The sequence below is a fragment of the Megalops cyprinoides genome, chromosome 17, assembly GCF_013368585.1.
Source record: "Megalops cyprinoides isolate fMegCyp1 chromosome 17, fMegCyp1.pri, whole genome shotgun sequence".
NCBI lineage: Eukaryota > Metazoa > Chordata > Actinopteri > Elopiformes > Megalopidae > Megalops > Megalops cyprinoides.
The window spans coordinates 23,508,756-23,536,598 of NC_050599.1; the positions used below are offsets into that span (position 1 = coordinate 23,508,756).

The 27,843-nt window shown below is 43.1% G+C and overlaps 2 protein-coding genes across 3 annotated transcripts; both read left to right on the top strand.

Moving 5' to 3' along the window:
- Positions 1–106: 106 nt before the first annotated feature.
- LOC118791832 (nidogen-2-like) lies at positions 107–11,536 on the top strand (the record flags this gene model as incomplete). Its single annotated transcript, XM_036549313.1, has 17 exons — positions 107–173; positions 468–617; positions 858–1,103; positions 1,199–1,399; positions 2,411–2,638; positions 3,007–3,153; positions 3,577–3,705; positions 4,634–4,759; positions 5,161–5,409; positions 5,995–6,219; positions 6,651–6,820; positions 7,009–7,138; positions 7,810–7,981; positions 8,391–8,548; positions 9,090–9,213; positions 9,636–9,777; positions 11,519–11,536. Coding segments are annotated over 17 exons (2,682 nt in total), but the record flags the coding sequence as incomplete, so codon positions are not given.
- Positions 11,478–22,058, top strand: LOC118792116 (galactocerebrosidase-like). Of its 2 annotated transcripts, none has more exons than XM_036549831.1 (17): positions 11,478–11,679; positions 11,778–11,846; positions 12,292–12,355; positions 12,497–12,610; positions 12,740–12,879; positions 13,003–13,041; positions 13,525–13,652; positions 15,153–15,308; positions 16,437–16,561; positions 18,019–18,146; positions 18,986–19,075; positions 19,188–19,277; positions 19,618–19,762; positions 20,165–20,345; positions 20,977–21,140; positions 21,276–21,352; positions 21,450–22,058. In XM_036549831.1, the coding sequence occupies exons 1-17, from the start codon at positions 11,539–11,541 to the stop codon at positions 21,594–21,596; spliced, it is 1,998 nt and encodes a 665-aa protein (XP_036405724.1). In that variant the 5' UTR covers positions 11,478–11,538; the 3' UTR covers positions 21,597–22,058. The 2 variants fall into 2 exon arrangements, with proteins under 2 accessions (XP_036405724.1, XP_036405723.1); XM_036549830.1 differs by lacking the exon at positions 13,525–13,652 and adding an exon at positions 14,300–14,430.
- Positions 22,059–27,843: the final 5,785 nt, after the last annotated feature.

Below are 27,843 nucleotides of genomic sequence, written 5' to 3' on the forward strand. Positions count from 1 at the left end.
TCAGGTTCCTCTCACCATCACTGAGCCTCAGCCTGACCCAACACTCTACCCAATGACCTCTGACCCCTCAGGACCAGGTGTTCAGGAGCTCAGAAACGTTCCCCTGGAGGATCGGCACCCGCTCCCTCCACTCCACGGGGAGACTGCAGACTACCTAGACTTTGGCCCCAGAGGTGAGCTTGCTTCACTCTCTGTGTCTCAGGTTTTCTCCCCTCCTGCACAATCCGTGTCGTGCCTCCTGTCCTTTTCCACTCTCTCTTCTTTCCAGACCTGCACTTCAGGACTGCTCCTTATTCATTTCACCCTACAGTAACTTTGGAAGGATCTGTTCTGTCTTCTCATTTCAACTTCCACTCTCTGCAATGGATGAGTCCACTGTGGATGACCTGTCCTTCGCCCCTCCCCCCCCCCCGACCTCTGCAGTGGTGCAGTCTGCTGTGGATGACCTCTCCCCTTTCTATCCTCAGGTGAAGGGATCCCTGGAGGCACAGAGGAGACGTGTGCCAGATTCCACCAGCGGTGTTCTCAGGATGGTTACTGCACAGACTTCCCCTCCGGGTTCTGCTGCCACTGCCGGTCCGGCTACTACGGCAACGGGCACCAGTGCCTGCCGGAGGGTGAGAGTCAGGTGACGATGATGCGATGATTGTCATGAGATCAGATGTGACTGTCGGTGTGTCTGAGTGGGTGTGGGCACCAGTGTGTCAGAGCAATTTAGTCTGTCAGGCCTGACGTGCCCATCGGTGTGCCAGGGCCAACATTCTGCTAAAAATAATCAGATCAGTCAAAGTAAGGTTACTGTGAGAATGCCCGGTCAGGATCATGCTCAGAGTGTTGAGGCCCTTTGCCCCACGCAGGCGTCCCTCAGCGCGTGAGTGGGAAGGTTCAGGGCGTCGTGTCTGTGGGGAACAGCCTGGTGGAGCTGGGCGGTGTGGACCTGCATGCCTACATGGTTGTGGGCGACGGGCGCGCCTTCACCACCCTCAGTCAAATCCCCGAGCTGGCAGGCCGGGCCCTGATGCCCCTCACCCCCATTGCCGGCTTGTTCGGGTGGCTGTTTGCCATGGAAACGCTGGACCACCAGAACGGATTCAGCATCACCGGTGAGGACTCGCAGTGTCGCCCCTGCTTTTGCCTGCTGAGCCACCCGCAGAGCAGGAAGAGGCATGAAAGCTCCCTCTCGCTGTGTTTGTGTCAGGGGCTGAGTTCACCTGTCACACGGATGTGACGTTCAGTCCTGGAAACCAGCATGTCTCCATTGTTCAGCAAGCAGAGGGTCTGGACTACCACAACTACCTGAGTGTGGACACCCGTATCCATGGTGATGTGCCCTTCATAGCTCCTGGGGCAACAGTGCAAATTGAGCCATACAGGGAGACATACCAGTACCAACAATCAGGTACTGATCCAAACCCTAAATCTACCCCAACCCTTATCCTAAACCTAAACCTAACCCTAAACCTACCTTACTCACCCCTAAACCTACCCCGACTCACCCATCCTGACCCTAAACCTAACCCTAACCCTTAGAATAGGCCTGTGTACTGCAAGCAATAGTGTGTATATCATAGACTAAACCTAACCCCAACCCAAAAACCCTAACTCTAACCCTACCTCTACCTAAAACTTTAAACCTAAACCTAAATTTACCCCTACTCCTTATTAATCTTTTCCCTCAAGTCATTTAAGTACAGATAACCCTCCTGTTATTTGGCTCCAGGCATAACAGGGAAAGGTGTTGCAATAGGCCCATGCATTACAAGCACAAGTGTATATTTAGTAAAAACAATTTCACAAACTAACCCTACCCCTATTCCAAACCCTGGCCCACCCAGGAATTTACTCTCTTCCTACTCCTTACCTTAACCCCACCCCTACCCCTAACCTTAATTTTGTGCCAACCTCAAACACTGCATGTGTCAAGAAGCTTGATGGCTCTAGTTATGAAATCCTTTGCTGGGACAGGAAATTAAGATTGCTGTCGTAACTTTCAGAAAAATTTTTCCTTAACCTAACCCTAACTGAAAACCTGTTCTGTTCTATCTATGACATCACAATGGTACAACTCAGATAAGGCACACCTGTACCTATGATTTCACTTGAATTCATTCCTCCAACCTGCCACTTAGCTGTACAAGCCAAACAGGTCTATGCAAACTGACTTAGCTTCCTTGTAAAGTCAATTGTGTCTGTCATGGGTTTGAAATATAAATGGTTGCTTTTTAGGTCATAACACATCACATATGGGGAGAGCATGGTCAATTGATTTTTTTACCATAAATATCCAGAAACATGTTGATAGAATGTCTTGTGGTGGTGGCCCATAGAGACTGGTGTTGTGCCAGGGCTGTGAAGCAAGGTAAACCAAAAATGCACTTTGGGTAATGTAGTCTGCTGTTTCTGGGTCCAGTGGTGACAGCCTCATCGGTGCGCGAGTACACGGTGGTTTCAGCGGATGGCGGGAAGGAGACCTTCTCCTTCCTGCTGCATTGGAACATCTCATACAGGAACTGTCCCCACGGTCCCCGGGCCAGCCCTGACACCCAGCAGCTGGGCGTGGAACGCGTCGCCATCCTGTACGAGGAGGAGGAGCACAGCCTTAGATACGCCTCCGCCAACGTGATAGGGCCTGTTGGAGGTGAACTTTATGTGTGTGTGTGTGTATGTGTGTGTATGTGTGTGTGTGTGTGTGTGTGTGAATGCATGTGGTTGTCTGTGTGTGTCTGTGTCTGTATTTAAGTGAACTGTGATTAGTGCTGAGTGTAACATCCTGTTTCCCCCTGTGACATTGCTCTCGTAAATCCTTGCGTAAAAGCTTGTGTGTGCCAGGTTGTGCTGCGTGGGGTGGAAGAGCTTACACGCTAGCTCATATTAAGAAATCAGCAGGAAGGCTTGATTTTGGTTCCCTGTTTGTCATGATTATTGAAACAAAATAGTACTTTGGGTAATTCACTGCTGCTATCCCTTGATGACCTCTGAACTATGACCCTGACTGTGTCCCTCCAGAGGACCCTTCAAAGCCAGTGTTAGTGAACCCCTGCTCGGACGGCACCCATGACTGCCACACTGCTGCCCTCTGTCTGCCGGGTGAGGGCACAGAGTTTCAGTGCCAGTGTGCCGTGGGGTACTGGGGTGACGGCCAAAGCTGTCATGGTAAGGGACGGGGTACAGGGTGATGGGGGGCTTTTTGGGGGTTGAGGAGTGTGGTTACTGTGGTTTCATTGTTGTTCTAATTCACGCAATTTAGGTTTGCTATTTATGCTATATTATTTCCACTTATCATAGTGTCATTATCAATTATGATAAAGTGCAGGTATAAAGCATGTTTCTCCAAAATCACCAATGGTAATATGCAAGACGTTTCTGTTTCTCTCTGAGCACGCAGCTTTCTTTCCAAAAATAACACACATCCTTAACTCATGAAAAGCAAACAGAGCTAAAAAGCTAATCCAGTCTTGTTTTACTGAGGTCAAGATATGAGGTAAAATACTTTGGGGACTTCAAAAAGACTAATCCTGTGCAGATTATCTCTAATACTGTTCTCTCTCTTTTCATCTTCCTGTCTCTCTTTCTCAGATGTAGATGAGTGCACAGAGGGTCTCAGTATGTGCGGCCCTCTCTCCCAGTGTGTGAATGTTCCAGGCGGTCACCATTGCCTGTGTCTTGGCGGATACCAGCTTGGACCTGATGGCCAGACCTGCATAGGTGAGCTCCACCTGTCTGAAGAAATGGGCCGCTGGTGCAGCTGTTAGGGAATTGGACCAAAAGACCAAACCCTTCCCCTATGCTTTCATACAAGTCTCCAGCATATTTTCAGACAACTCCAGCCAAGAACATCTTCAATTATACATTCTTCATCTGTTGCTCTGGGGCAAGAGTGTGGAGCAATTGAAGGGGATCAGAAGGTCATGGATGTAGTTAAGTCGTGTAGTACAGGAGTCAGTGGCTATAGACTATAGGGTTGTGGCTGTAGTGCAGGGATGAAATGGTTAGAGGCCATAGGGTCAAATATAGGAGTGTGAAGTAGTGTCACAGATATTCTCTATACTCATTCAGCTCTGTATGCCTAGCAAATTCTGCCTCTGTCATTGTCAATGCCCAAACTGTTCTGATTTGCTGCTTTGTGTGGAATATTCATGAAGGGGCACGGCCAAAGCCAGAACATCCATAGCTAACACAGCAATGCAGACAGGACCAGAATTCTTCCTAAACTAGTAGGCACAGAATTACAGAGAAAAGACAGATAGAGGTGTTGAATACCTATGGTCATTATTTTGTCATGGCTACAGTAGTGTGGAGTAGGAGATAATAGAATCAGAGGTCATAGGATCAAGGATGTAGTTTTGCAGTGTAGAAGTTAGAAGTTTTTGGGTCATAGATGAAGCTGTGAAGGGGTGTAGTGGGTATTTTAAGCACAAGGATGTCTGGTAAGGTAATAATCAGTATAGACGTTAGTGCTTCTCAAAGAATTCAAATACCATTTCATTAGATACAGTACTCTTAACAAAGGAATTAGTTAGTTCTTGACAGTGCTTTTTATGGAATAATTTCCAGTTATAGTGGATATTATAATGTGAAAGGAGAAGCCGACATGGATGTCTGATAGGCAGTGTCAGTTCTCTTCCTTTCACAGATATCGATGAGTGCCTGTCCCAGCTGTGCCACGCCCACGCCTCCTGCACAAACTCCCCTGGCTCCTTCCAGTGTCGATGCAGGCACGGGTACGAGGGGGATGGGTTCCTTTGCCTGCCCCTTAGTGGTAAGCCCTGATCATTGGTTAGGATATCTCTGTGATTTTGGGGTCATCCCCACCTGAGCATCATCAACAACAGCAGTAAAAAGTTGCACTTGGTCTCACCATTCAGTAAATTGTTAATTCCATTGCTAAGAGTTCTACTCGTCAAACTGAACAGGTCAGGCCACTTCCAGTCATACTGTTTTTTTTTCATTGGTTGAACAGAACTGATGTTTACAGTTACGGTTTATTATGAATGGTCAATTGGATCTGATGTTTAATGCATTTTGATTGATTGAGTATGTGTAATGTTTTCGGTTATGCTACATTTTGGTTGGGTGATTTCATTCTATGTTTCTGGTCTTTGTATGATTTGATTGGATGAGGGTTTGGGTTCTCAATCCTGACCACTGCACTTCCTACAGTCCACCCACAGCGCACTTTGACCCAGTGTGAGCAGCACAGAGATGCCCTGCTGGGGGGTCTGGGAGCTTGGAGGGGTGGACCCATGGTGGGAGGGGGCTTTGTGCCCCAGTGTGACGAGGACGGCGGGTACAGACCCCTTCAGTGCCATGCCACCACAGGACAATGCTGGTGCGTGGACAGCAGGGGGCAGGAGCGAGCAGGTACCAGGACACTCCCAGCCATGCCACACCCCAACTGTGACCAGCCACGTACCATCAGCTCAGATCCTGCCCACAAGCTGTCTCAAGCAGGTAAAAGCACCTCAGACTCAACCTACAAACTTTCTTTGACAGGTAAAAACATCTGAGACACCACCCACGAACTGTGTACAAACACCTGAGTAGAAGCTGTAGAAAGCCCAGTAAAGAAAATCTGCATGGATTCTGTCTCACAGATGTTCATCTTAATTTGCACAGCCAAGTGGAGCCAAGTCTATATTTGAGATAATTACCCAGTGGAAGAGAGCAGAGCTATAATCTGCTGTCCCAAAGGCCTCACTCATAAAGTAGTATTTCAACAGACCAGGGATAATGTTTGTCTGACCAGCATAAGGAATGTTTCATCTTTACACTGTAAACAGAGCACTGTGACCAAAGCAGTCTAATGGAGAAGCCCTACTCTTATTTGTCTCCTTTACCTGATCAGACTGAATCTAGCGAAAGTACAATAGCTGCTGGCTATTGTGGATGAAGGTCCTATCTTCTTGAATACTGTGGACATATCATTTCTATTACATAAAGTGGGACAGGAGGGTGACTCAGGGTGTGAGACACACGGTAATGCTTACCCAGCAGCCCCGCCCCTGCCACGCCTGGAGACGGCGTGCGAGCGTTGGAGGACGAGCCTGCTGGAGCACTACGGGGGCCAGCCGGACCCGCGGGACTACCTGCCGCAGTGCGACGCCCTGGGCCAGTTTGAGCCCGTGCAGTGCTACGGAGAGAGCACCTACTGCTGGTGCGTGGACCGTGACGGGAGGGAGGTGGTCGGGACGCGCTCGCACGACGCCGTGAGGCCCGCCTGTGAGTCCGACCCGCCCGTCAGTTTCAATCAACACTGCCAAAAGGAATGATTCGGAAAGCAAAATCCAACCTGGAGATTGTTTGATTAATGCACAGGTTACATGTCAGTTTTTAAGTTATTTTTTAAAATTTTGTGTTTGATTCGCTTTGTTCCTTATTGATTTAAGTTTGTGAGAGGCAGTGTAGCATAGTGGTAAGGAGCTGGGCTCATAACCAAAAGGTTGCTGATTCGATTTCCCGCTGGGGCACTGCTGCTGTACTCTTGATCAAGGTACCTAACCTGGAATTGCCTCAGTAAATATTCAGCTATATAAATGGATAACATGTAAAACTGTAGCATATATGTGAATTGCTCTGGATAAGAGTGTCTACTAAATGACAATATAATATAATGTAAGTGTCCACCAACATGACCTCCCTGTTACCGGCAGGCATTCCAACTGTGGCCCCTCCCACATTACTGCTGCAGCCCCACCCTGATGTAACTCCGCCCCTTTCAGGACCCACCCTCCTGTATGCTCAGGGCCAGCAGATTGGGGTGTTGCCCATCAACGGGCCTCACCTGGACAAGGAGGGGGCCTCAGTACTGCTAACACTGCAGGTAAGGGTGTCCATATGACTCCTGAACAGAAACGCATTACTTGAAGGGCTCAGATTAGAGGACACATTCAGGGTCTAGTGTTAATCCTAGATTCAGGGGGCACATGCCATCAATCACAGACTCAGGGGTGTATTCTGAGCCTGGCACTAATCACAGGTCGCATTCAATCTTGTATCCTGAAACCGGAGGGATCCATTGTGGTTGGGATTGACTATGACTGCCAAGAGCAGAAGATATACTGGACAGACCTTGCCACACGGACCATCAGCAGAGCCAGGCTAGAGCCATGGGCAGACTCTGAGACTGTCATCAACTCAGGTACAAACAAAAAAGCGGCTTAAAGCACAGGTGATACACACAACATGTAATACACACAGGATGGGTTAACCTGACAACATGTAATACACACAAGATGGATTAACCTCACAACATGTAATACACACAAGGTGGGTTAACCTCACAACATGTAATACACACAGGATGGGTTAACCTGACAACATGTAATACACACAGGATGGGTTAACCTGACAACATGTAATACACACAGGATGGGTTAATCTGACAACATGTAATACACACAAGATGGGTTAACCTCACAACATGTAATACACACAGGATGGGTTAACCTAAAAGTGCATGTAACAGAGACCTAGCATGTCTCGCACAATAAAACCTTACCTGCTTTCCACAAAATACAAGTTTAGCAACTTTAGTGGAAGCATGATAGATTGCTTTAACTGTGGGCATCTGCCAGTCAAATACATGTACTGTGATATACTGTTCACCCATACTAAAATATCACATATTGAGAATATATCTTAGAGGATATATTTTTAGTTAAACCAATATATGTAAATTATTGCTTTTTGGTATGTTGAAATATATTTATACTTTGTATCAACAAATTTAAATGTATTCATACATATATTATTGGGATGAACAACCTATCTCTCTGTATATTATATTATATTTCACTTTGGTTTGGGCAGGGCTGACCAGTCCTGAGGGCCTGGCTGTGGATGCACATCATCGGGCATTGTTCTGGGTCGACAGTGGAACGGACAGAATCGAAACATCAGGCCTGGATGGCAGTGGGAGAAGGATTCTGTTTGACGAAGACCTGGTCAACCCCAGAGCCATTGTGGTGGACCCTCCCAGTGGGTATGCTTTGACAGAGGCTTAAAACTCACCCTGTTGGCACTCACAGTGTAAAGGATTTCATCAGCACCTAGCTCTGCTGGAGCAGTACTGTCAGAAAGGACCCCTGGCAGGAATACTTTGAAAAGGCCAGAGTTAATCATCTCCCAATAAAATGAAATACACCCAAACAACAGCACTCACAATGATGGGCATAACAGCAGATTCAGAGGGATAGAAGAACTTCTCTGTCAGTGGGTTTGATTTTGTGTGCTGTGGTTTGAGGGCTTGTATTGATCACAGCATTCATTTTTTAAATTATACATTTACAAGGAATCAGGGCTACCTTCACACACAGCCATGCATATCTTTTATGCTTAAACCACAATGCCATGGCTAGAGATCTTCCAGAGGCCTTTGTCCCATTCTGCAGAATGCTGTACTGGACGGATTGGAACAGAGACGCCCCAAAAATTGAGAGCTCCACAGTGGAGGGCCATGACAGGAAGGTGGTGGTGCATGACAGGATTGGACTGCCTAATGCCTTGACCTTTGACCCCTCCACAAAATACCTGTGCTGGGCAGATGCAGGTATGGCACCCCACCTACCCTGCAACCAGCATTTGATCACTTTCAACAATCTGCACATAATCATGTGTAATTATAATCTGAAAAATCTCAGTGATGAAGCCCTCTGGTTGGTTGAAATGGTGACTGATTCTGTAATTTAAGGTTTTTGCTTGGGAGCATGATGACATTATATGGGTACATTAATTTCTATTGGGAGCCATTTTTAATAGCCAGCACCTGGATGTGTTTATTCTCATTTTCTTGTATTCACTTAATTTAATGTTAAGGAATGAGATAAGAAATAAGAAAAAAAATCTTTATAAAGAAGCTCCTTTTTAATGTATCTACTCATTCTATGGTATAAAAGGGGGCATGTTAGAAAAAGATAATCTGGGTAACAGAGCACCAAAGTCACATTGCCTTTAACAAATATCAATGACCTTTGTGTTTTCAGTCAGGAAAATATCAATGTGAATTTAGATAGATTTAGAATATATTGATTAGCAGGTGAACTTTCTGCTGAAACAGATCAAATAATAACCAGTGTCTTCCTTATGACCAGGCACAAAACGTCTGGAGTGTGTGTACCCCGATGGGACAGGGAGACGAGAGATCCAAAGTGATCTGAGCTATCCCTTCAGCATGGTGCGCTACGACAGCCATTTCTACTTCTCTGATTGGAGGAGGTGAAGCACCCTTGTCCCCATGCCCAGCTACACCATTCTTAAAACACAATTTTTACACTGCACTTCACAACATTGCTTGATCTGACTCAAGTTTATTGATTTTCATGTGTTTCGTGTCTTCATTGTTCGTAATTTCAAAACGTGTCCCAACTGCTGCTCCCTGTTCCTGGTCATAAGCCACACCCACTGAGGCCACCAAACATATTTTGCTCCCATGTTAGTCACTTTTGACTGTGTTTGCTCATTCATCTTACAAATGCAACTCTAAGGATAGGGTCATTATTATCACAGTGTATCTGGTGGTGATTCTCTTCTTATAAAGACTAATGCACAGAACCGATCTTTAGAGACAGTCTCACACTCTGACAAGTTCTCCTGTTTGGGAGACAGAGTTACTGATGTTGATCAAGATATTCTTGCAGGGAAGCAGTCTTGGTCCTGAGTGAGGATGGCCGTCAGGTGACAGATGAATACCTGCCCGATCAGAGGTCACAGGTGTATGGAGTCACTATCACCTCTCCCTTCTGCCCATCAGGTAAATATGTCACTATCACCTATCACGAGGTAACCAGTGACATTCTACCCTCCACAGGCACCCCCATAGTGTTGTTACACACTGTACACAGATGTACACATTAAGTAGTTAAACGCTGCACACAGGTATACACACCATACTTAAATGCTGTGCACAAAAACTGATCATTCTAACAACATCCTTACCTTAACCTTCTGCAGTTTTAATAACCATAATGTAACCCATATACATTCTTGGAATAATAATCCCTATTTTAACTAAATCTCCCCAGGTATCTGATGTATTATACAGTAACCTGCGGCCATGTTGTTTCGGGGCATCAGTAATGGCGGTTCCAGGGCGACATGCTGTGATTTGGCCAAGTCTCGGGATCTTTTTGAGCCGTTTACAGTGGAGACAGGAGACCAGACAGACTTGACAGACTGAGTATCATGCATTACACCCTCCAATCATATTCAAATGAAAATACTCTGTAAATGTTTGATTGTGCCTTTTTAAATAAAAGATTTAGGTGTTTGTAATTAAAACTGTTCTGTTCCACAGCTCCAGTTTATTTCTAGGGTGGTTTTTATTATCAAGGAGTCTTTTTCCATTTATGCAGAAAAATATATTTCTGTTTCATGTAAAAAAAATGGAATGAAGTTTATCGGTTGTTTTCGAGATGTTTGTCTTTTTGATGCAGTGTAAAACATAAAATGTTATTGATGTGTGTACAGTGTGTACTGACTCCCTGTGTTTCTTTAAAAATACAGCAGCACTCACATTTTTATGATAAAATTGACATAAAAGACCAATATAAAAGTCATGCAATAACACTCACAACATGTATCTCAAGAATGTCTTCAGGGAAACATAATAGAATGCTGTCACGGAATTCATAAGGCTTGATTACTATAGGCATATTGCTGTCCTTAATTAGGTTTCTGCATATGCTATCCCTCTTCCTGCCCAAACAGACCAAAAGCCAAACACTTCTAAAGCCAGGCACTTTCTTCTGTTTGTGTTGTTGCACATTTCTTTTGAAAAACTGCATTCCAACCATTCACCACAACCGTCAAGGCTGTTCCAAGACTTAAAATATGTGCTTTTATATCCAACCACACGTACTGTCACAGAGAATAAGCCAGTTTAGCCCAGCCACAGAACTCGCAGGGAGCCTTTTACGATGACTCGTGACAGTAGACGGAAGCTACTGCACAGGCTGGTTACCTGCAATGAACTAGCGCAGAGGTCAGTGATGTTATCAGGTGCTTACATCAGCATTCCTGTCTCCTGCTTCTACTGACTGCTTCTGCTGGACACAGTGTGCTCTCCAGGGAGAATATCGAAGGAAAAATAATCAACTTGTAATATATGTAAATATAAATTTAGGGTGACTGCTGAAAAAATGTCCTTCATATTTTTTTCCATGATCATTCAGACGCATTCAGGCAGGCACTTACGTATCTGGTCCTATATCCGCGTTCGTATGTGTCTGATGTGTTAGAGATTGTGTAGAGCTCAAGTGAAGTTCTCTAGTGGTAAAAGTATGAACATCATATGACTCTCTAGGAGCGGGGCACGACCTATCCAGATCATTTACATATCAGTGAACGCGCTCAGCATTTTGCACAGCACGCCGTAGCACAGCGTGTGACGCCGCTGATCTCAGTTCAGCGTGGTGACTCTCCAATGAGGAGGCGTGTCGAATCATGTGACGAGCGGAGAGCATCATGTGATTGAGGGCCAGGTGAATATGCCGCAGCTGGGCGTCTGAGCCTGTTGTGGCAGAGCAGTGAATACGGCTAACGATGATTCCACGTGTTTTGTACTCAGGCATTTTATGGGTTTGTTCTTGTCTCTGGTTGTGCAACGCGGACAGTTATGTTCTGGACGATAAAATTGGTCTGGGAAGGCAGTTCGATGGCATTGGTGGTTTAAGCGGCGGTGGGGTGAGCGCTTTCGAGCGGCGTTTATGTGATCACTTCCGTGATGTGCCGATGTTTCATTTAAAAGTCAAAATGACACGAATTGTACCTTTTCTTTCTAGGCAACGTCGCGTCTTCTTGTAAATTACGCTGAACCGTATCGTAGCCAAATATTGGACTACCTCTTTAAGGTATAGCTACTCATCTTGTTGTGTTGCAGTTGCCGATGTGGGGTGTATGTATGGTAAACAGACGGACTGGCTTTGTCGTCAGATTTCGCTATGAAAACGAAGTTGTCAAGCATTCACCTTCCTTAGAGTGTTTTCAGATTGTATTTTGAATGTCTCGTTTTAAACATTACAATAAGAAATATTTACCGCCCTAAGTTAATGATTAGCTTCACTGAAACCAGCTGATCTAGTTCCTTAAGTAAAGTATTAAACATTGCTAAATACCATTAAAAGCTTCTTTGCAGGTTTGAAATACAGCTTTGAATTCCACTTCCGTGTGAAAGTGTCCGTGGCTATTAGCTTGATGCACATACAAAGGCTCTGCCAATAGTTATCCTGAACACTTTAATTTGTGTTGATGAGATTTATGTTGTGTTCATACACATGTTTATTCATTATTTTCTAGCCTAACTTTGGGGCCTCATTACAAATTCTGAAAGTTGAAATTGGAGGAGATGCACAGACAACAGGTAAGGATATAAAACAACTACATGTATAGCATCGTAGCCTTGATACGAGCTCGGGCAGTTTTTGCTCTGTACTCTCTGCTTGATGTGAAGTTATCCTATGATAAACTGACAGCACTGGAAAAATGCACTTTCTCCTGACAGATGGCACGGAGCCTTCGCATATGCACTACGAAAACGACGAAAACTACTTTCGCGGTTATGAGTGGTGGCTGATGAGAGAAGCTAAGAAGAGGAACCCAAATATCACACTCATTGGTGAGGTGGATACGCGTCAATTTAACAATATTGTATAAGCAAAATATCACGTAGTGGCATAATGACAAACATGTGTCACATGGGCGTAAATAGGCAATGTGAAAACAGACCTACGTGTTGTCTTTTAAGGTTTACCCTGGGCTTTTCCTGGTTGGGTTGGACACGGGACGAACACGCCGTTTGAATACCCAGATATCACGGTTTTCTACGTTGTTACCTGGATAATTGGGGCTAAACAGTACCACGACCTGGATATCGATTATATTGGGGTATGTTTTACATTTTCATTGTTTTGCAATTATTAAGTGTTGACATTAAGTAAGGCCTACGTATCGGCCGTAAATTGTAGGTTGTCCACACTGACTTTTTGTGTTTCCTTTTAAACCACACAGATATGGAATGAGAGGAAATTTGATAGCAAATACATTAAGGTAAGAATCGCCTGTTTATTAATGTGAATACGTTTGATTACGTTTGTGTCTTGTATTGTCACTTTTTCCTCAAAAAATCATGAACATAAAGAAAACATACTAATATATTTGCATAATCAAAAACATCAGTCGATTATTGTGCATTGTGCCCTCAGATTATTAAAAATGATACTTTAATGGAAAATGAAGGGCAAATTATCCAGCTAACTAAAAGCAGCCACCAACATTTGATTTTGTTCTTTTTTTCCCGGTCCCTGCAATCTGCATAGCCTGCTTAAATGTTGAAAACAAATTTCTGCATTGTTGGAAATGTCAGATCCAAATGTCAGATCCAAATGTAGGAATATATGAATTGTTTTGTCCTCTACCAAAATTTTCTAACAATGCCAACTGCTGGGGATTTAAACTTCTGTGGAGTTTGTCTGACCCCCTTTCGAGCGCTCGCCACCGTGCGCTATCCTGAGTGTGTCGTCTGTCGCTAAGGTGCTTCGGGACTCGCTGGATAGAGTCGGCTTAACCGATGTTGGCATCATCGCGGCGGATGGCGACTGGAGCGTATCCAGTGCCATGATCGTAGACCCTTATCTCAACGATGCTGTTGAAGTGATAGGGTAAGTAAGGGAGCGTAGGGATCTTAGCGACGCTAGAGAAAAAGTAGAGCTTAGCGCTTGCTTGCTGCCGTGACACTTTGTTTCCCCATTACAGTTTTTCTTTTGAGAACTGTCCTCCCTTACTAAAGGCTGCTTACTAACAAGTGTGACGCACACGGAATACAGTGGAAAGCACTTACTAACGTTTTTATGAATGCAGTAAGCAGTGTTTTTCAGTCATATTTTGGTGAGAATTTGAAACACTTTGGGTATTTTTCAGTACAGCACGTGAATGGAGATGAATGATTAGCTGTTTTTTTGAATGGTCAGCTTCTGTTCCACACCTGGACAAGGAAATGCTTCAAATTCAGTTTTCTGTTTATTACTGTTGACACAACAGTTGTGTTTTTATTGCAGAAATGATTTTTTTTTAGTATAACATAGTGTACGGTTTTTGGTTATTGACACCTGACACTAAATGTTGGTGGCTGTTTTTCTTGGGTTTCTTTAAAAAAAAACATGAAATGATATTTGTGACAAAGAAGAGATGTGGTGCATGTGAGTACTCTGCATGGCATGTGTAACACTGATAAGGACTGTCACTGGGACGCGCTGGCGTCGCCACCCCTCAGTCACATTTCTGTCTTTTTCTTGCTGTCACTCGGAAGCTCCTGCGATACACCCTGGATAAGAGCGGTTTGGAAAGGGTTAAAATCATAGCCAGCGATAACCTGTGGCAGCCCATATCCCTTTCCCTGCTGCTCGATCCAGAACTGCACAAAGTGGTTGAAGTTATTGGGTATGCTCTTGTTTTGTGCTATCTTTTCTCACTGTTTCCTTAAGGGAGTTGAGCTTTTTTAACGCTGACAGAACTCTTCACAGGAATAGTGTGGGGGAACAAAGTGTTCAATAAATACAGTGCAAAGCAAACTGCTTTTCCCAATGGCTTTAGATTCATCAACATACTTCTGAGGGGGAGATGCTCTCCTTAAGAAACTTGGTTACAAACAGCAGTGCAAAGTTTATTTGTGCTGAAAGGAATTTCTTATGATCTGTTGCTTGTGTATTGGAAAAGAAAAAGATCTCACCCTTTGATTAAACATGCCATGAGGTGATGGAGAAAGACAAGAAGTAATGTGGAAAGACAGGAAGTGATGATCAGAGGAAGTGGTTGTGTTTGAGAACCTCATGCCATGCAAAGTTCTCAACAGATTCACTGCATGGCAGGTGGAGCAGCTTTCATGGTGCACTCACTCCAATGAACTGTGCAGATAATTTAAATGTTGGAGAAATTCAGTGAATTTTGCACAACAGGGTGCTCACAAACAGGACCAAGTGATAGGAAGTGATGGAGCGTAACAGGAAATGATGGAGTATGTCAGGAAGTGCTACAGGAAGTAAAGTGTGACCGGAAGTAATGGAGCATGACAGGAAGTAATGGCACATGACAGGGGGTTAGGGAGAGTGAATGGAATGGGCATGGCTGCTTTGAGAGATGGCTTTTATTGCACGGTGTTACAGGGCACATTACCCAGGGACCAACACCGTCCTTGACGCACTGAAGACAGAGAAGAAGCTCTGGTCTTCAGAGGACTACAGCACCTACAATGATGATGTTGGCGGGGGCTGTTGGGCCCGCATCCTCAACCAGAACTACGTCAATGGCAGGATGACCTCGTACGTGTCCACTTTACACAAACTAAACACATTAACAAACACTGAGAACTGTGAGGAACTTCATAATGCTCCCAATACAGTAGTACTATTCACTTCATATTGCACAGGTGGTCCCCACGTATAGACACAATGCATTCCTGGAAACCACGTCCTAAACCAGATGGCTGGGAGTTGAATCCTGTTTTCTCATAGGCACAGTGTTACAAGCAGAAGCTGCATTGCTGACCACAGGCCTCCAAAAGTTATTCTCCAAAAAATTAGTGAGATATGAATAATGAACAAATGTACAGTGTAGATATGCACTATCATGAGACATACTGCATGGCTGTTTGAGAATAACAGGATACAGCAAGACATAAATCATGGTCTTTGGACAGGTGTGTCTTGAGGTACAGGGTGAGTTATGGCAAGCTAAAAGAAAGTCCACCAATGGGGGCAAATGTTTTTTTTTTTTTTTTTTTGCCTTTTCAGAATTTTTATGAATTCACTGATTTTGCTGTCTCTCATGTTCTTTCTCAATCTCTTGCTTTTCTCTCTCAATAAATCAGGAGTTTGTGCCACAAAACAATTGATAACATTTTTATAAATGCTATAAATGCGGGTCATTATGAAACAGCGGCTGACAGTACTCCCATCATGTTGAGACAATTCCATGGGAGCTAAAGTATAGGTATCGGATCATGACATCCTTACAAGAAAATGTATCACCTTACAAGATTATTTAATTTTGGAATAAAACATTTCACACTATGTAGGTGCGCTTTCCTAGAAAGGGAAAATTCTAACAGCTCCCATTCTCAGACAAGATTTTTCTTATTTGAATGTTTGTTGACAATATTTATAAGAACAAATAAATGCTAAATGAAGGCTGGATGGCAGAAAGAAAGGTTTTCTTAAGGAAAGAGAAAATGAGCATTTTATTTCTTTGTCAACATGTATCGGGCTATGGTCACTGAATTAGTTAGTTTGTAAAGCCATTGCTAAATGTTCTTGTGTTTGAGATAATGTTTTTTTGCGGCCTAGTTTCATACTGCAGGATAAGTTTTGCTTTGTCTTTAAGTTTCCATTCAAAATTTGGCTCACTGTAGTCTCCTATGCTTAGCTGACTCTTTCTGTCTCATAATCTAGCACCATTTCGTGGAACCTGATTGCCAGCTATTATGAGGACCTCTCTTTTGGACGGAACGGGCTCATGACAGCGGAGGAGCCGTGGAGCGGGAACTATGTGGTGGAGTCCCCCATATGGATTACCGGTACGAGGCACACGTGTTCCATTTCACATGAACTCCTACACCCTCAGGCCAGTTTTGATGAAAGCTCTAGTGCATTCGTTCAGGTATGTGTGTATGAGTCACCTTTGTGCTGAAATGTCACATGGTACAACAGTCACATCAAGTCATGAATTTTCCATCCAGTTCTGTCATGTGGGACTTTTGATATTTGAAAAATGCTGTTTTTACTAATACCTTTTCGTGCAGTGTTGCGACAGCTCCAATGAGTCGCATGCAATTTGGTGTGCATCTTTTGCGAACAGATACACAAAAGTGAAGCGCTCTCACCCAGTGTTGGTTTGGGTCGTGCTTGTTTGTCATTTGGCCGTACCCAGATAGTGCGAAGAGATTAACTGCAGGACACATGACTCTGTATCCTTCACTGTATGTCACATGTGGCCGGAACTGTGAGCCGTAGGCAGAATGAAGAACATTAGGCCAAAATAATTTCCTTTGTTACTCCCTCGCTTCCTCAGTGGGAACTGGAGGAGGCTGATTTTCTGCACGTTGTGTTCTCCTTACCTTATATTTGCTGTCTAATGACATCAGACAAAGAATTGCTGGCTCAGGGAAGACTTGGACAGATTGAACTACACTGAACTGATTTCAACCTGCCTCAGCTTCAGGATCCAAATATTTCAAAACATGTGGCTGTTCTCTATGACTGCTCAAAACAGGCCATCTTCATATTATCAGTTAGCCAGTGTCTTGTCACAGCCTCAGCTTGGTGGAGCTTTAAGCTTAAGAGCAAGCTTCCTGCATATAAATGTGTCAAGCGTGTCATAGAGTATCAGTTTTTGAAGTTAAAATAGAATTCACTTCAGCTAATATTTAGAGAAGAATGTCTTATCTGGTTCTCTGTGTCTAACACTCATATTCTGCAGAGATGCTTGCAGTGCAGGCAACACGCCATTGGGTGGATTCACACCCACACGTGCCATCTTCAGCATAGTGCAGCCTGTCACTAAAGGAAAAACTGTTAATTGGTTTGGCAGAGCCCCTACCCAGGGAGACTTGCAAGGCTTCATTGCTATCTTCTATCTAGTTAAGTTACAGTAACTCATCTGTGTAGAATACCTTAATGGTCTCTGGGTACCAGTGTACAATACTGAACTGACCATTGGGTTTGTCACCAAAGGATTGATGACTCCTCTCTGGATTGGCATATAGTTATTTACTCTTATGACTATTATGATTGTGTTTTACTGTTTTAGCTTCTAAGATGCTCATATATGGGTTGATTTACATTGCTAACATTTTTTTCGTTTTCATACTTCTGGTTGTTTACTGACTCAGGTCAGTTTAAGCACCTCATATAAGAGAACAATGGTAGTGCTGGGGATTTACCCCATGTTCCTCTGGCCCCACTGCTACCACTGCTGCCCTGTATATGGGAAATGAGAGAACTAGTCTGTGAAAGTTGCTGTGCCGTTTCCTAGCGCACACCACCCAGTTCGCCCAGCCTGGATGGACGTATCTGCAGACCGTAGGGCACCTGTCGCAGGGCGGGAGCTACGTCGCCTTAACGGACGGAAAGGGAAACCTCACCGTCGTCATTGAAACCATGGTAACGCTGATTTTTCTGAGTCCTGAAACGTGGCATTCCTGGAAGGTTGCGGCGTCAGTTTTGGTGCCTGCAGCGTCTTCATGTGGATATTTTTAGGACCGGACTGTGATCGTGCCGTAGCCTTCTGCAGTACCTGTAAATCGTGTGGTGAATGTAACGAAATGCATTGTAACCCGCATCATAACCCACTGTAATCTGGTGGACGCTGGTGAGCTACAGATTTCACCTCGTTTCACAACTGATTAGTTGGTTAGTCAGCCATCAGTATGAAAGTGTGTCAAAAGAAAGTGCGAAGGAACATGTTGAGATATCACAAAAGAGATACTGTGAGTGTCTGCTAAAGAAAGATTGGAAGAGAAGTTCCTAATTTCAGTTTTTGGGTCTTTAGCTCAGTGAACTAATTGCTTGTGTTTTGTACGTTGTTTGGATGGCAAAAGCATCATTTGGAAACCCGCAAAACATCAACATATAGTCCGCACACCAATTCTTTGTTATAGATAAAATGATTTGACATTAAGTGCACAAAGACAGCCCTGCCGCATCAGTGTGAAAAGGGATCCTTTATTAATTGCTAATCCTTGGTTAATTCTGCTTGCTTGTTGCAAAACCAATAAAACAGATTCAGGATATTTACTGAATAAAACTGAATAAAGCCAGCCTTAGTTGTAGCTCATATGCCATCACTGTAATCATCAAAATACTTTGAATGTTGACTGCAGTCATCAAAGTCATGTGAGTGTTACCTGTAATAAGCAAAATACTTTGAACGTTGACTGCAGTTATCAAAGTCATGTGAATGTTTGATGCTGTTTTCATTGATCTGTTTTTTTTCTTTTAAGACTCATGATCACTCGATCTGCATAAGACCTCCACTGCCTGCCTACAATGTCTCCGCCCAGAATGCCACATTCCAGCTGAAGGGATCTTTTGTGAGTACTCTGAAAGAGTACTAACATTGTTCTGCAGCGTGTTGAAGGTTCAGCCACGTAGCATTTGAAATCTGAAAGTCTGAAAGTGCTTTTCACCTTCTTTGTGTTTCAGGGTTCTATTTCTGCTCTCCAAGTGTGGCACTCCAAGTTTGATTTCAAAACTAAAAATCCCACTTTCTTCAAGCAGCTCAGTCCCATGAAGGTAAACCCGAGTCACACACACAGTGTGGGTTTTTTTTTTTTTTTGTTTTGCTTTGTTTTTTTTTGTAGAAGTCATGTGCTTAGACGCATGCTTTTCTCATACACTGTTGAGTATCTGTTGGAACAGAAAATGCCACTGATGTGGGGACTTGTTTACAAAGTGGCAAATAAGCTTTGCTATATTGGGTTTTCCTGTTTATAGAACAGTACAGTGTATGTATAAACCAGTTAATAGGTTTTTTTTTAGTCAACTGACTCTTCAAATAGATTCTTTACAATTACTTGTGACTGTGAAGTAGAATAGCTTCAGAATATATTCAGCCCATTCTATCCTTTCATAGATTTCTGATGGCACTTTCACCTTGGAGCTGGACGTGGATGAGGTTTACACCTTGACAACCTTAACTACAGGTGTCAAAGGGAGCTACCCTGCACCACCAGCCTCCACGCCCTTCCCAAAATCGTACAAAGATGACTTCAATGTCCGTAAGTGTATAGCCAAAAGATCTGTCATCTGTTTCGTCTGTATAGTGTTTATCTCCTCCTGGATTCACACAGCAAATTACAGTGCTAGAAATTCTGTTCAAGTCAGGAAAAACAGGTTCTTTAATCCTTTAAAAAGTGATGGGGATTTCTAATGTCAATCACACTGCTGTTGAATTTCAAGTGCACTGTAACTAGCCTCTAGTTTAGTTTGAGGGATACTGAAATACGTGAATGATTAGCTAAAATGTGGCAATGCTGATGGTTCGGCAGCATTCAGGGTGAGACCCTGAGAGTACTGGGTCTGTAATACACTGTCCTACCCAGGAGTTGATCCTAGACTCATTCGGTCCGAAGCCTCAGGCTCTGACCTACACGTTGCTCCCCTCTGTCTCTGCCCCACAGGTAACCCTGCCTTTACAGAGGCGCCCGACTTCGCAGACCAGACGGGCGTGTTTGAGTACTACATCAACCTGACTGACCCTGGGCCCCATGTGTTCACCCTGCGGCAGGTGGTCACCCAGCGGCCGGTCACCTGGGCCGCCGACGCTGACCAGACCATCAGCGTCATCGGAGACCACAACTGGTACACGCACGTCTGCTATTGGGCTGGAAGGGCAGCACATTGCCAGCACATTTAGTTTTTAGTGCTGCCAGCTCCAGATCCTGTAGCTCAGCTAAGGTCTCCTCCCCCCCCTGTTGCTCTTACATGTACTGTACATTGAGTCACATGGCAGAAGTTCATATGCAGAGCAGCTTAAGAAAGGGGACAGAACTGCATCTAATAAAGTCACAAGAACAACAGTGCATACAGAATGTGACAGACCAGGTCAATCCATTACCCAGCACTGTAATAAATAGTGCTATCATAAATACAGAATTTCTGCAGTGAATTTCAGCAGTTTTCAACAGTAGCCATTTTCCACTGTACAGATTCTCTCTCTTTACACACATCTCTATACATGGACATTAATCTAGAATGTTTGTTACCTCCTCCAGCAATGCGTAGGGCCAATGTTATGTGAATGCCCCTGTGTGTCAGTTTTGACTGTTGGCCTGTGAGCATAACCATTGAATAAAGTTATGAAAGTAATGGTTAACTTTGGACGACATGATTTCCTGTGGGTTGATTTCCTGTGCTTGCTGTGATAGTTGCTCGTGGTGGTTGTGTCCTGCACTTTACAGGTTTGTTTTTTTTTTTCCTTCTTGTTTTACAGGCAGAACCTGACTGTGACGTGTGACGTGTACATTGAAACGCCGAAGACAGGAGGCGTGTTCATCGCAGCACGGGTGGACAAAGGGGGAGAGTCGGTCAGAAACGCCAAGGGGGTCTTCTACTGGGTGTACGCAGACGGCACTTACAAAGTCACCAATGACCTCCGTGAGTGCTTTATGGTTTCTGCTGATGCACTCATTGCTGTAGTCCGCTGTGGTGCCTGAATGCAGCTGGCAGCGTACACAATAAGAGACGGAGATAAACCATTTGTGTGCTTCCACTTTCTCTCCTCTTCAAAAGGTGGACAGACTGTGCTGGCGGAGGGCCAATCTGGAACAAGAGCTGGGGTTTGGCACACGTTAACCCTCACCATAGAGGTTGGTTCAGAGACCCACCTGTTCACAATGCAAAGAACTAGTCGCATGCGTGGAGTAACTTGAGCCTGGTTTGTGTCATTTCTCTTCCTGTCTGCAGGGCCAGTATGCCTCGGGAATGCTAAATGGATATCCCTTATGGAAGAACGCAGTCGTCCTGGAGCCCAAGAACGGGTGGGCAGCCATTGGCACACAGACCTTCGAACTGGTGCAGTTTGACAACTTTTCAATAGAGGCTAAGTCATAGTGACTTTACATCGCAGAAGGGAGACACTAATTAGCGAGGTGTCACAAGATTTGCCCATCACTTTTTTTCCCCTCAGTTTTCTCGAGCATCATGTTGTGATTACTGCTTCTATTTGGCTTGGGTTGTGTGGCATTTTCAACTTGAGTTCACCAGGAATTACATCTTGAGGCCATTCCCTGGCAGAGGTGAAGTTGTGATATAGCTGTTGAAGTTGTTTCAGACTACACTGGTATTGACCAGCTAAAATGTCGCCAAGATTTTCTTAATACATATTGTAATATTGTAAATGTTGCTGCCATTGATATTGACCTGTATGAAATAACTAATTATTTTGTGCCTTCTTTCTGATTAATTTCATACTTACGTTGTGAAGCCAAAATCTTTTTTTTTTTCCTTTCTTGTAACCAAAGAGATGCCTTGCCGCTGTCAAGCTAGAAAAAAGGTTGATTTTTCAGTGAAGGGAACAAGCAATACTGTGGTTTACATTTAGTCTCTAAAGGACTACCAATGGGGGAATGTAACACTTTTTTTAAACCTGGAATAAAACTGTTGTGAACTTTGAATGAAACTAATGACTCAATTTCTTGCTGTTGATTATAATTCTGTCTGCACTGACTTTGGGGGAAATGTACAATCGACAGAATGCTTTGAATGTGAAATAAGATTTGAAATATAGGATAATACATTTTGTTTTGACTGAAGCACTTATGTAATGTGACTATTAACCTACAATGATTAAAAAAAATAAATAATAAAAACTGTTCAAGCTGTCACTTGTGTTTCTGCTTCATTTCCTAAACCCCTGACTCTCAAAAACTTAAAACAGTCTGTTTTGCATTAATAATTAAATGTGCCCTCTTCAAAGTATAACTTAAAGTAAAAAAATCTACATACAAAAATAAGGATCCACCACCCACATAAACCTGAGGACAAATATCACCACCCTAGAGGTTACCTAGCAACAGACAGTGTCATCTAGTTCTAGGTTGCTAAGCATAGACAAGTTCTACACTTCTGACAGAATGGCAGAGGAGAAGAAAGCAATCAGTCCTTCAACTAAACGGGATTTTATCAACCTGATTGATTCCTATTCTGCTGAGTGCATTGTGAAGGTAAGGTTGACCTGAGCATTGACCAAGCCAGTTGACCCAGTAAGTATTTTCTATGTTCATGTGGTCTCTTCTGTTTATAAGTTTTGTGAAATATAGCTAGCAAATAGAAACTATTTATGGATTGGCCTCTGCAAGTGGGGAGCAGGTCTCTAGAGTCCAGACTTTTGAGGATCTGTTTGAATCCTACGAGTACGGGGCTGCCAATCAAGTCAGCATGTCAATCTGTAATTAAAATGTTAGTGGTAATCCTGTTGCTCTTTTTATTTTGGCCGGTTGCGATTTGAAATTATGTATGTGCCACCGTGCTATGTGTCAATAGCTATGCCGCTGTTGGAGCCAGATTAGCTGAAATTCAAGGAATCCGGTTCTGACATTAAAAAAAAAAGAAAAACCTTGGAGATTTGGATCATTACTGGAATGATTAGTGGGAATTACCATGGCCGTTAGTGCAATTATTCAGTTGGATTTTCCTCGGAACATGTTGTAATGTTAGGTGTTTTGAACTGGTTTGTTCCCTTCAGAAAAAGTCCAAGCTGTCTACCTATATTGTGGCTGCTGGTGTTCAGTATGGAATGGGAGAGAACATATTTCACTACTTTTTCCAAGGTAAATGATAGCTCCATAACTGTCACATTATTAATGTCATTCTTGTGGGGTTAGTTGTGTGCTGCTTTTTTTTTTTTCGTCTGACATGCTACACCTGGCTTTAATTTCACACCTCTTGGCTAGGAGAAGTTTCCAGAATTCCTATCTTTGGATCAGGCAACATTGTCATTCCTACAATACATGTAAATGACCTAGCAGGGTTAGTTATGTTCTTCTCGATTACTTTGGAACATACTCTTCTTGATCTTGCATGATGAAAGGAAATGTTACTTCTTTTGTAAAATGACAGCTGGTCAGTGAGGTCACAGAGAAGCCCGTGTCACTGCTTAGGTTAGTTCTTCTGGTGTAAAAAATAAATGTGGCAGTTATGGTGGGCACACAACTGAGAAGGTGCAACAGGAGAGCAAACACCAATTGAATGAAAATAGTGGTTCACAGGATGTCAGGCTGTCCTTCTGTGAATCCTCATGAATACTGCCTGGGACATGTCACACATAAGAATCAGTTGTTAAGTCATCAAATCAGTGAGATAAATTCTTGCCATCTTTGGAGTCTGCATCCTGATCTCAAACGAACTTACAAAAGTCCTGGCTGGTCTCTCAACTTTCCAAGCGATATTTGTTGAAAAGCAGTGATTTCACTTCTTGGTTTCTTCCAGCAAGAAATAGCTGGGATAGACACCTCAGGGGCTCGGGAACTTCTGGAGTCTCTGAAGGAGAATGTGAGTCAGAGTAGAAGTACTGAGCAGTTTCACAACCCACAGGCCAAACTCAGGGCAGAGATGATAAATGGACTTTAAATAGTAGGGCTCTCATGTGGGGCACTGCTCTTGTGCCATTGAGGAAGGTATGTTAGGTAAACTACTTCAGTAAATATTCAGCTGTTTAAACAGATGTGGGTAAAAAATGTATGTACAAGCTACCCTGCTTATGAACTCCTGCTTAGCAAATCAATGATGATACCAACCTGCAGGAGGTTGCAAACTAAATATACTAAGCCTAAAGAACAAAGGATTGAGGATTTTTTGTGTTCCTTTCATATTCAATCACAGTCCATCTCATGCACATTACATATGGTACCAGATGAAAAAAGAATTCAGGATTTTGTTGTGTTCCTTTTATGTTCCTTTGCAATCTACCTCATGCATATTTTAGCTCACATATGGTACCAGTTTTTTATCCTCTGATATTTGCAAAGTCTCCTTGCCTTTTGTTGATTGAACCAATGATAGCAGTTGTATTTCTGTTTTAGTGAGTGTATGCGCTCATGGGAGTCAATTGCTCTTTCAGGTCAGCTGGACGACCGGTTTGTTTTTCAGATCATGAGAGACAAACTGAATTCAAAGCCTTGTAGGAATCAAGGCTTTGTTTTGGATGGTCATCCTAAGACATATGAACAGGCCAAAGAGCTGTTCTATGGTAAGCATGTTTTTCTCTCCATCTCTACCCCCTTCAGAATTCACTCATGTCCTTCCATACTTATCAAACACTGTTTTTTGTGTTCAGGAAAAGAGGACAAACCAGAGGAATCCTGTAGTCCAGAAATGCTGCTCAACGACTGAATGTAATATGCATGTAAATTCAGCCCATGGTAGACAGCATAGAACTATGCTATCAGTTTTAGTTGCACATCAGGCAGGCTGATTTTCAAGGCTGGCATAGTAAGATATGCATATAGTGCCAGAATAACGTATGTATTAATTTTTTTACTACTACAAGGAACGTTGTGAAAGTGGCTGTCGTGTTTGTGTTACAGAAAGGTGTAGTAATGATGCTCACAGTGCTTAGGTTACCTCTAAATCTGCTCAGAGATGTCTGGAGACTAGTGAGAGTGATGAAACATCAGAGGACTGAATCCACACAAAGTTTGCATATATTGGGGATAAATCAGCTGAAACACCCCCAGCAAAGTGATGAGGACAGTGGTGTAAATTTGAATTTATGTTTTTTCACAGAAGACACACTAACATTGTTGAAATGCAGCTCAGCCAGCTTTGTGGTCCCTGGCGAATCCATGAGTATCTGCCACATTTTGATGATGTTGATGTTGGTAATTTTTTCGTTGATGGGGATGAAGACGAAAATGATGGTGATGATGAGATTGATTTTTTTTCTTTTTTGGTTATAATGATGTTAATCTTGTTTTAGGATTAGTCAAAAAATAAAAAAGTTTAAAGGACTTTCCAACATCCAATTTGTTCCGTCACTTTGGCTACCAGTCAGTGCTGACTGGTGACACATGTAATGACTAACTCCCTTTGGCCTGAAAACAGTTGCTGATAATGGCTGTAAAAGGGATAGCAATCGTAACCTGATTGTGTGTTCTGTGTAAGTACAAAAAAAGTGACTCAGAAAATGTTGTCTTGCAAATCCCAGTGACACAAACAGCGTATACAAGCAATCTAACAAAGGACTGAAAATTGTGTCAGGCCCTGGCAAATTCTGTTGTCTGGTCTCCCCATCCAGACTGCATTTAAACTAATCACCAACATCTCATCTCATCACATTTGTTTCAAAGTTGCCGTGATTTTTCTCTCTCCCTCCTCTTCTGGTCATTAGTTCACCTATATAGGCTTACCTGGAAGAGACTGCCAAGTATAAGGCAGGTTGCCCTAACTCTGCCTTGTACTTGAAACATCAAATGTCAAGCACTTTTTCCAGCCGAGCACCGGGGAGCATAACATAATCTTATGCAGCACAATTTTTCACCATGCAGCGCTTACGCACGATTACCTTTCCAGAACATACCCAAGCATGGCTTTTCATTCACAGTGTATATAATTTTATGCGTGGACGTTTTGGAAGTATGTGTTAGCTTTGTGTTGGAACAGTACCGTCTGTAGGGTTGAGCGCACACCACCAGACATGTTTCCTGAGGCGTTTAATGTCAATGGGCCACGCAAGCATATAAACCTCAGGGCCACAGAAACAACATCACAACATGGGTTGCACACTTTCCTGATTCGCCTGAATTAATCTATGTCCCAGCAAACAATAAACTGTATCCATTCATGACCAAGTGGGCCAGAACACAGATAGTTAGATACATGTGGGATTATTACCATAGAGATAACACAACATGCATGGCAGGCTTGAGAGATACGATCGGCCACTTAGCTGAAATAATGCATCAATTTCCTGTGTAGCTGCTGCAAAGCAGTGGCTGAGTAGTCATAATAGAAGATTGAAGGACTTTTGTGCCACTAAAAACGCAGTGCAGGGAATGGTGAGACACCTGGACCCCAACAGAGAAAAAGACGTACATTGCTGTGTGGACTACACCTGAGTGGAGCACTTCCAAAAAGACAGTAGTACAGATTTTTGGTCCTGTATGACATGCATTAGCTCATATATGCTTACATGGAGTCACATTGACATTGCATGGGTACTTAGTGAATGCATAGGCATTTATTTTTGATAACTCATGATATGGTAAACCACATTTCAACTTTTTTGTATTCAGAAAGTGAGCTGTGGAACACAGATAAGAAATAAATTTGCATACGACTTTTACAGCAGACATTTAGTTTGGCATTGCGACATGGCCCTTGTTCAATCTAACCACATTCAACTTTGTTTGTTCTTGAAACTGAATCATGAATTCACACAAGTGTTATGTTTTATGTCATTTTTCTTGGAAATTGAAGTAATCGTTTTTGTGGGTTGCCTGTATTCACAGTGTCCAATTTACATTGCTACCAAAATGTGGATAAAAAGTAAGTGCCAGTGTCTGTAACGGCCAAGTACAATAAAATTGTGGAAAGAATGGCTTCGATACTGTGTATGCTGGAGTTGATGACTGTGTGTCTATTCATCATGTGAAATGATGTACAACTCTCACTGCACCTGGCTTCCAAGTCTTCCATAACTATGGATGTCATTTTATTTGGCATTGACATGATTCACTACTATCACCATTTTACTGTCATAATTGTCTTATTTCTGGCATCTCAAAACACTGCCCTGATCAACAGATTCTATTGACTAGAATATATCAGACAAAATATTTTGTATATATCTATTTTTCTATCACAGATTTCTTCTCAAAGTGCATTAATTCCCCTCCATATATATATATCATTTCATTCTGCCTTGCACTACCTAAAGGTAAACAGTACCTAAATATGAGCCACAAGAAGATTGTGTTCACTTACTGTATACGCCTCACTCATTCTTTTAGAGGACTGTTCAGTAAGCTCCATATTGTCTCTGCTGAACCACTGGACCCTTCGTTGGTGTCCTACATGAATGGTGTCCCTGTGGTAGGACCAAACAAGAACATGGTGGACAGTTAGTCCAAGTCTATTCATCCAATGGTTGGACTTGCACTGCTGGCAAAGAAGAACATTTCTATCAACACATTGTTTTTTTTAAATTTATTTACATACAATGGAAAGTCTTCTTCCAGTACAGTGAAACAGATTTTCTTTATGTCAGATGTTCAGAATGTGACATTCCTCACACTGCTTTTTGCCTCAGCACCACCAAGAAGGTCATGAATGCTTCTACTGGAAAATCTTATATTACAGC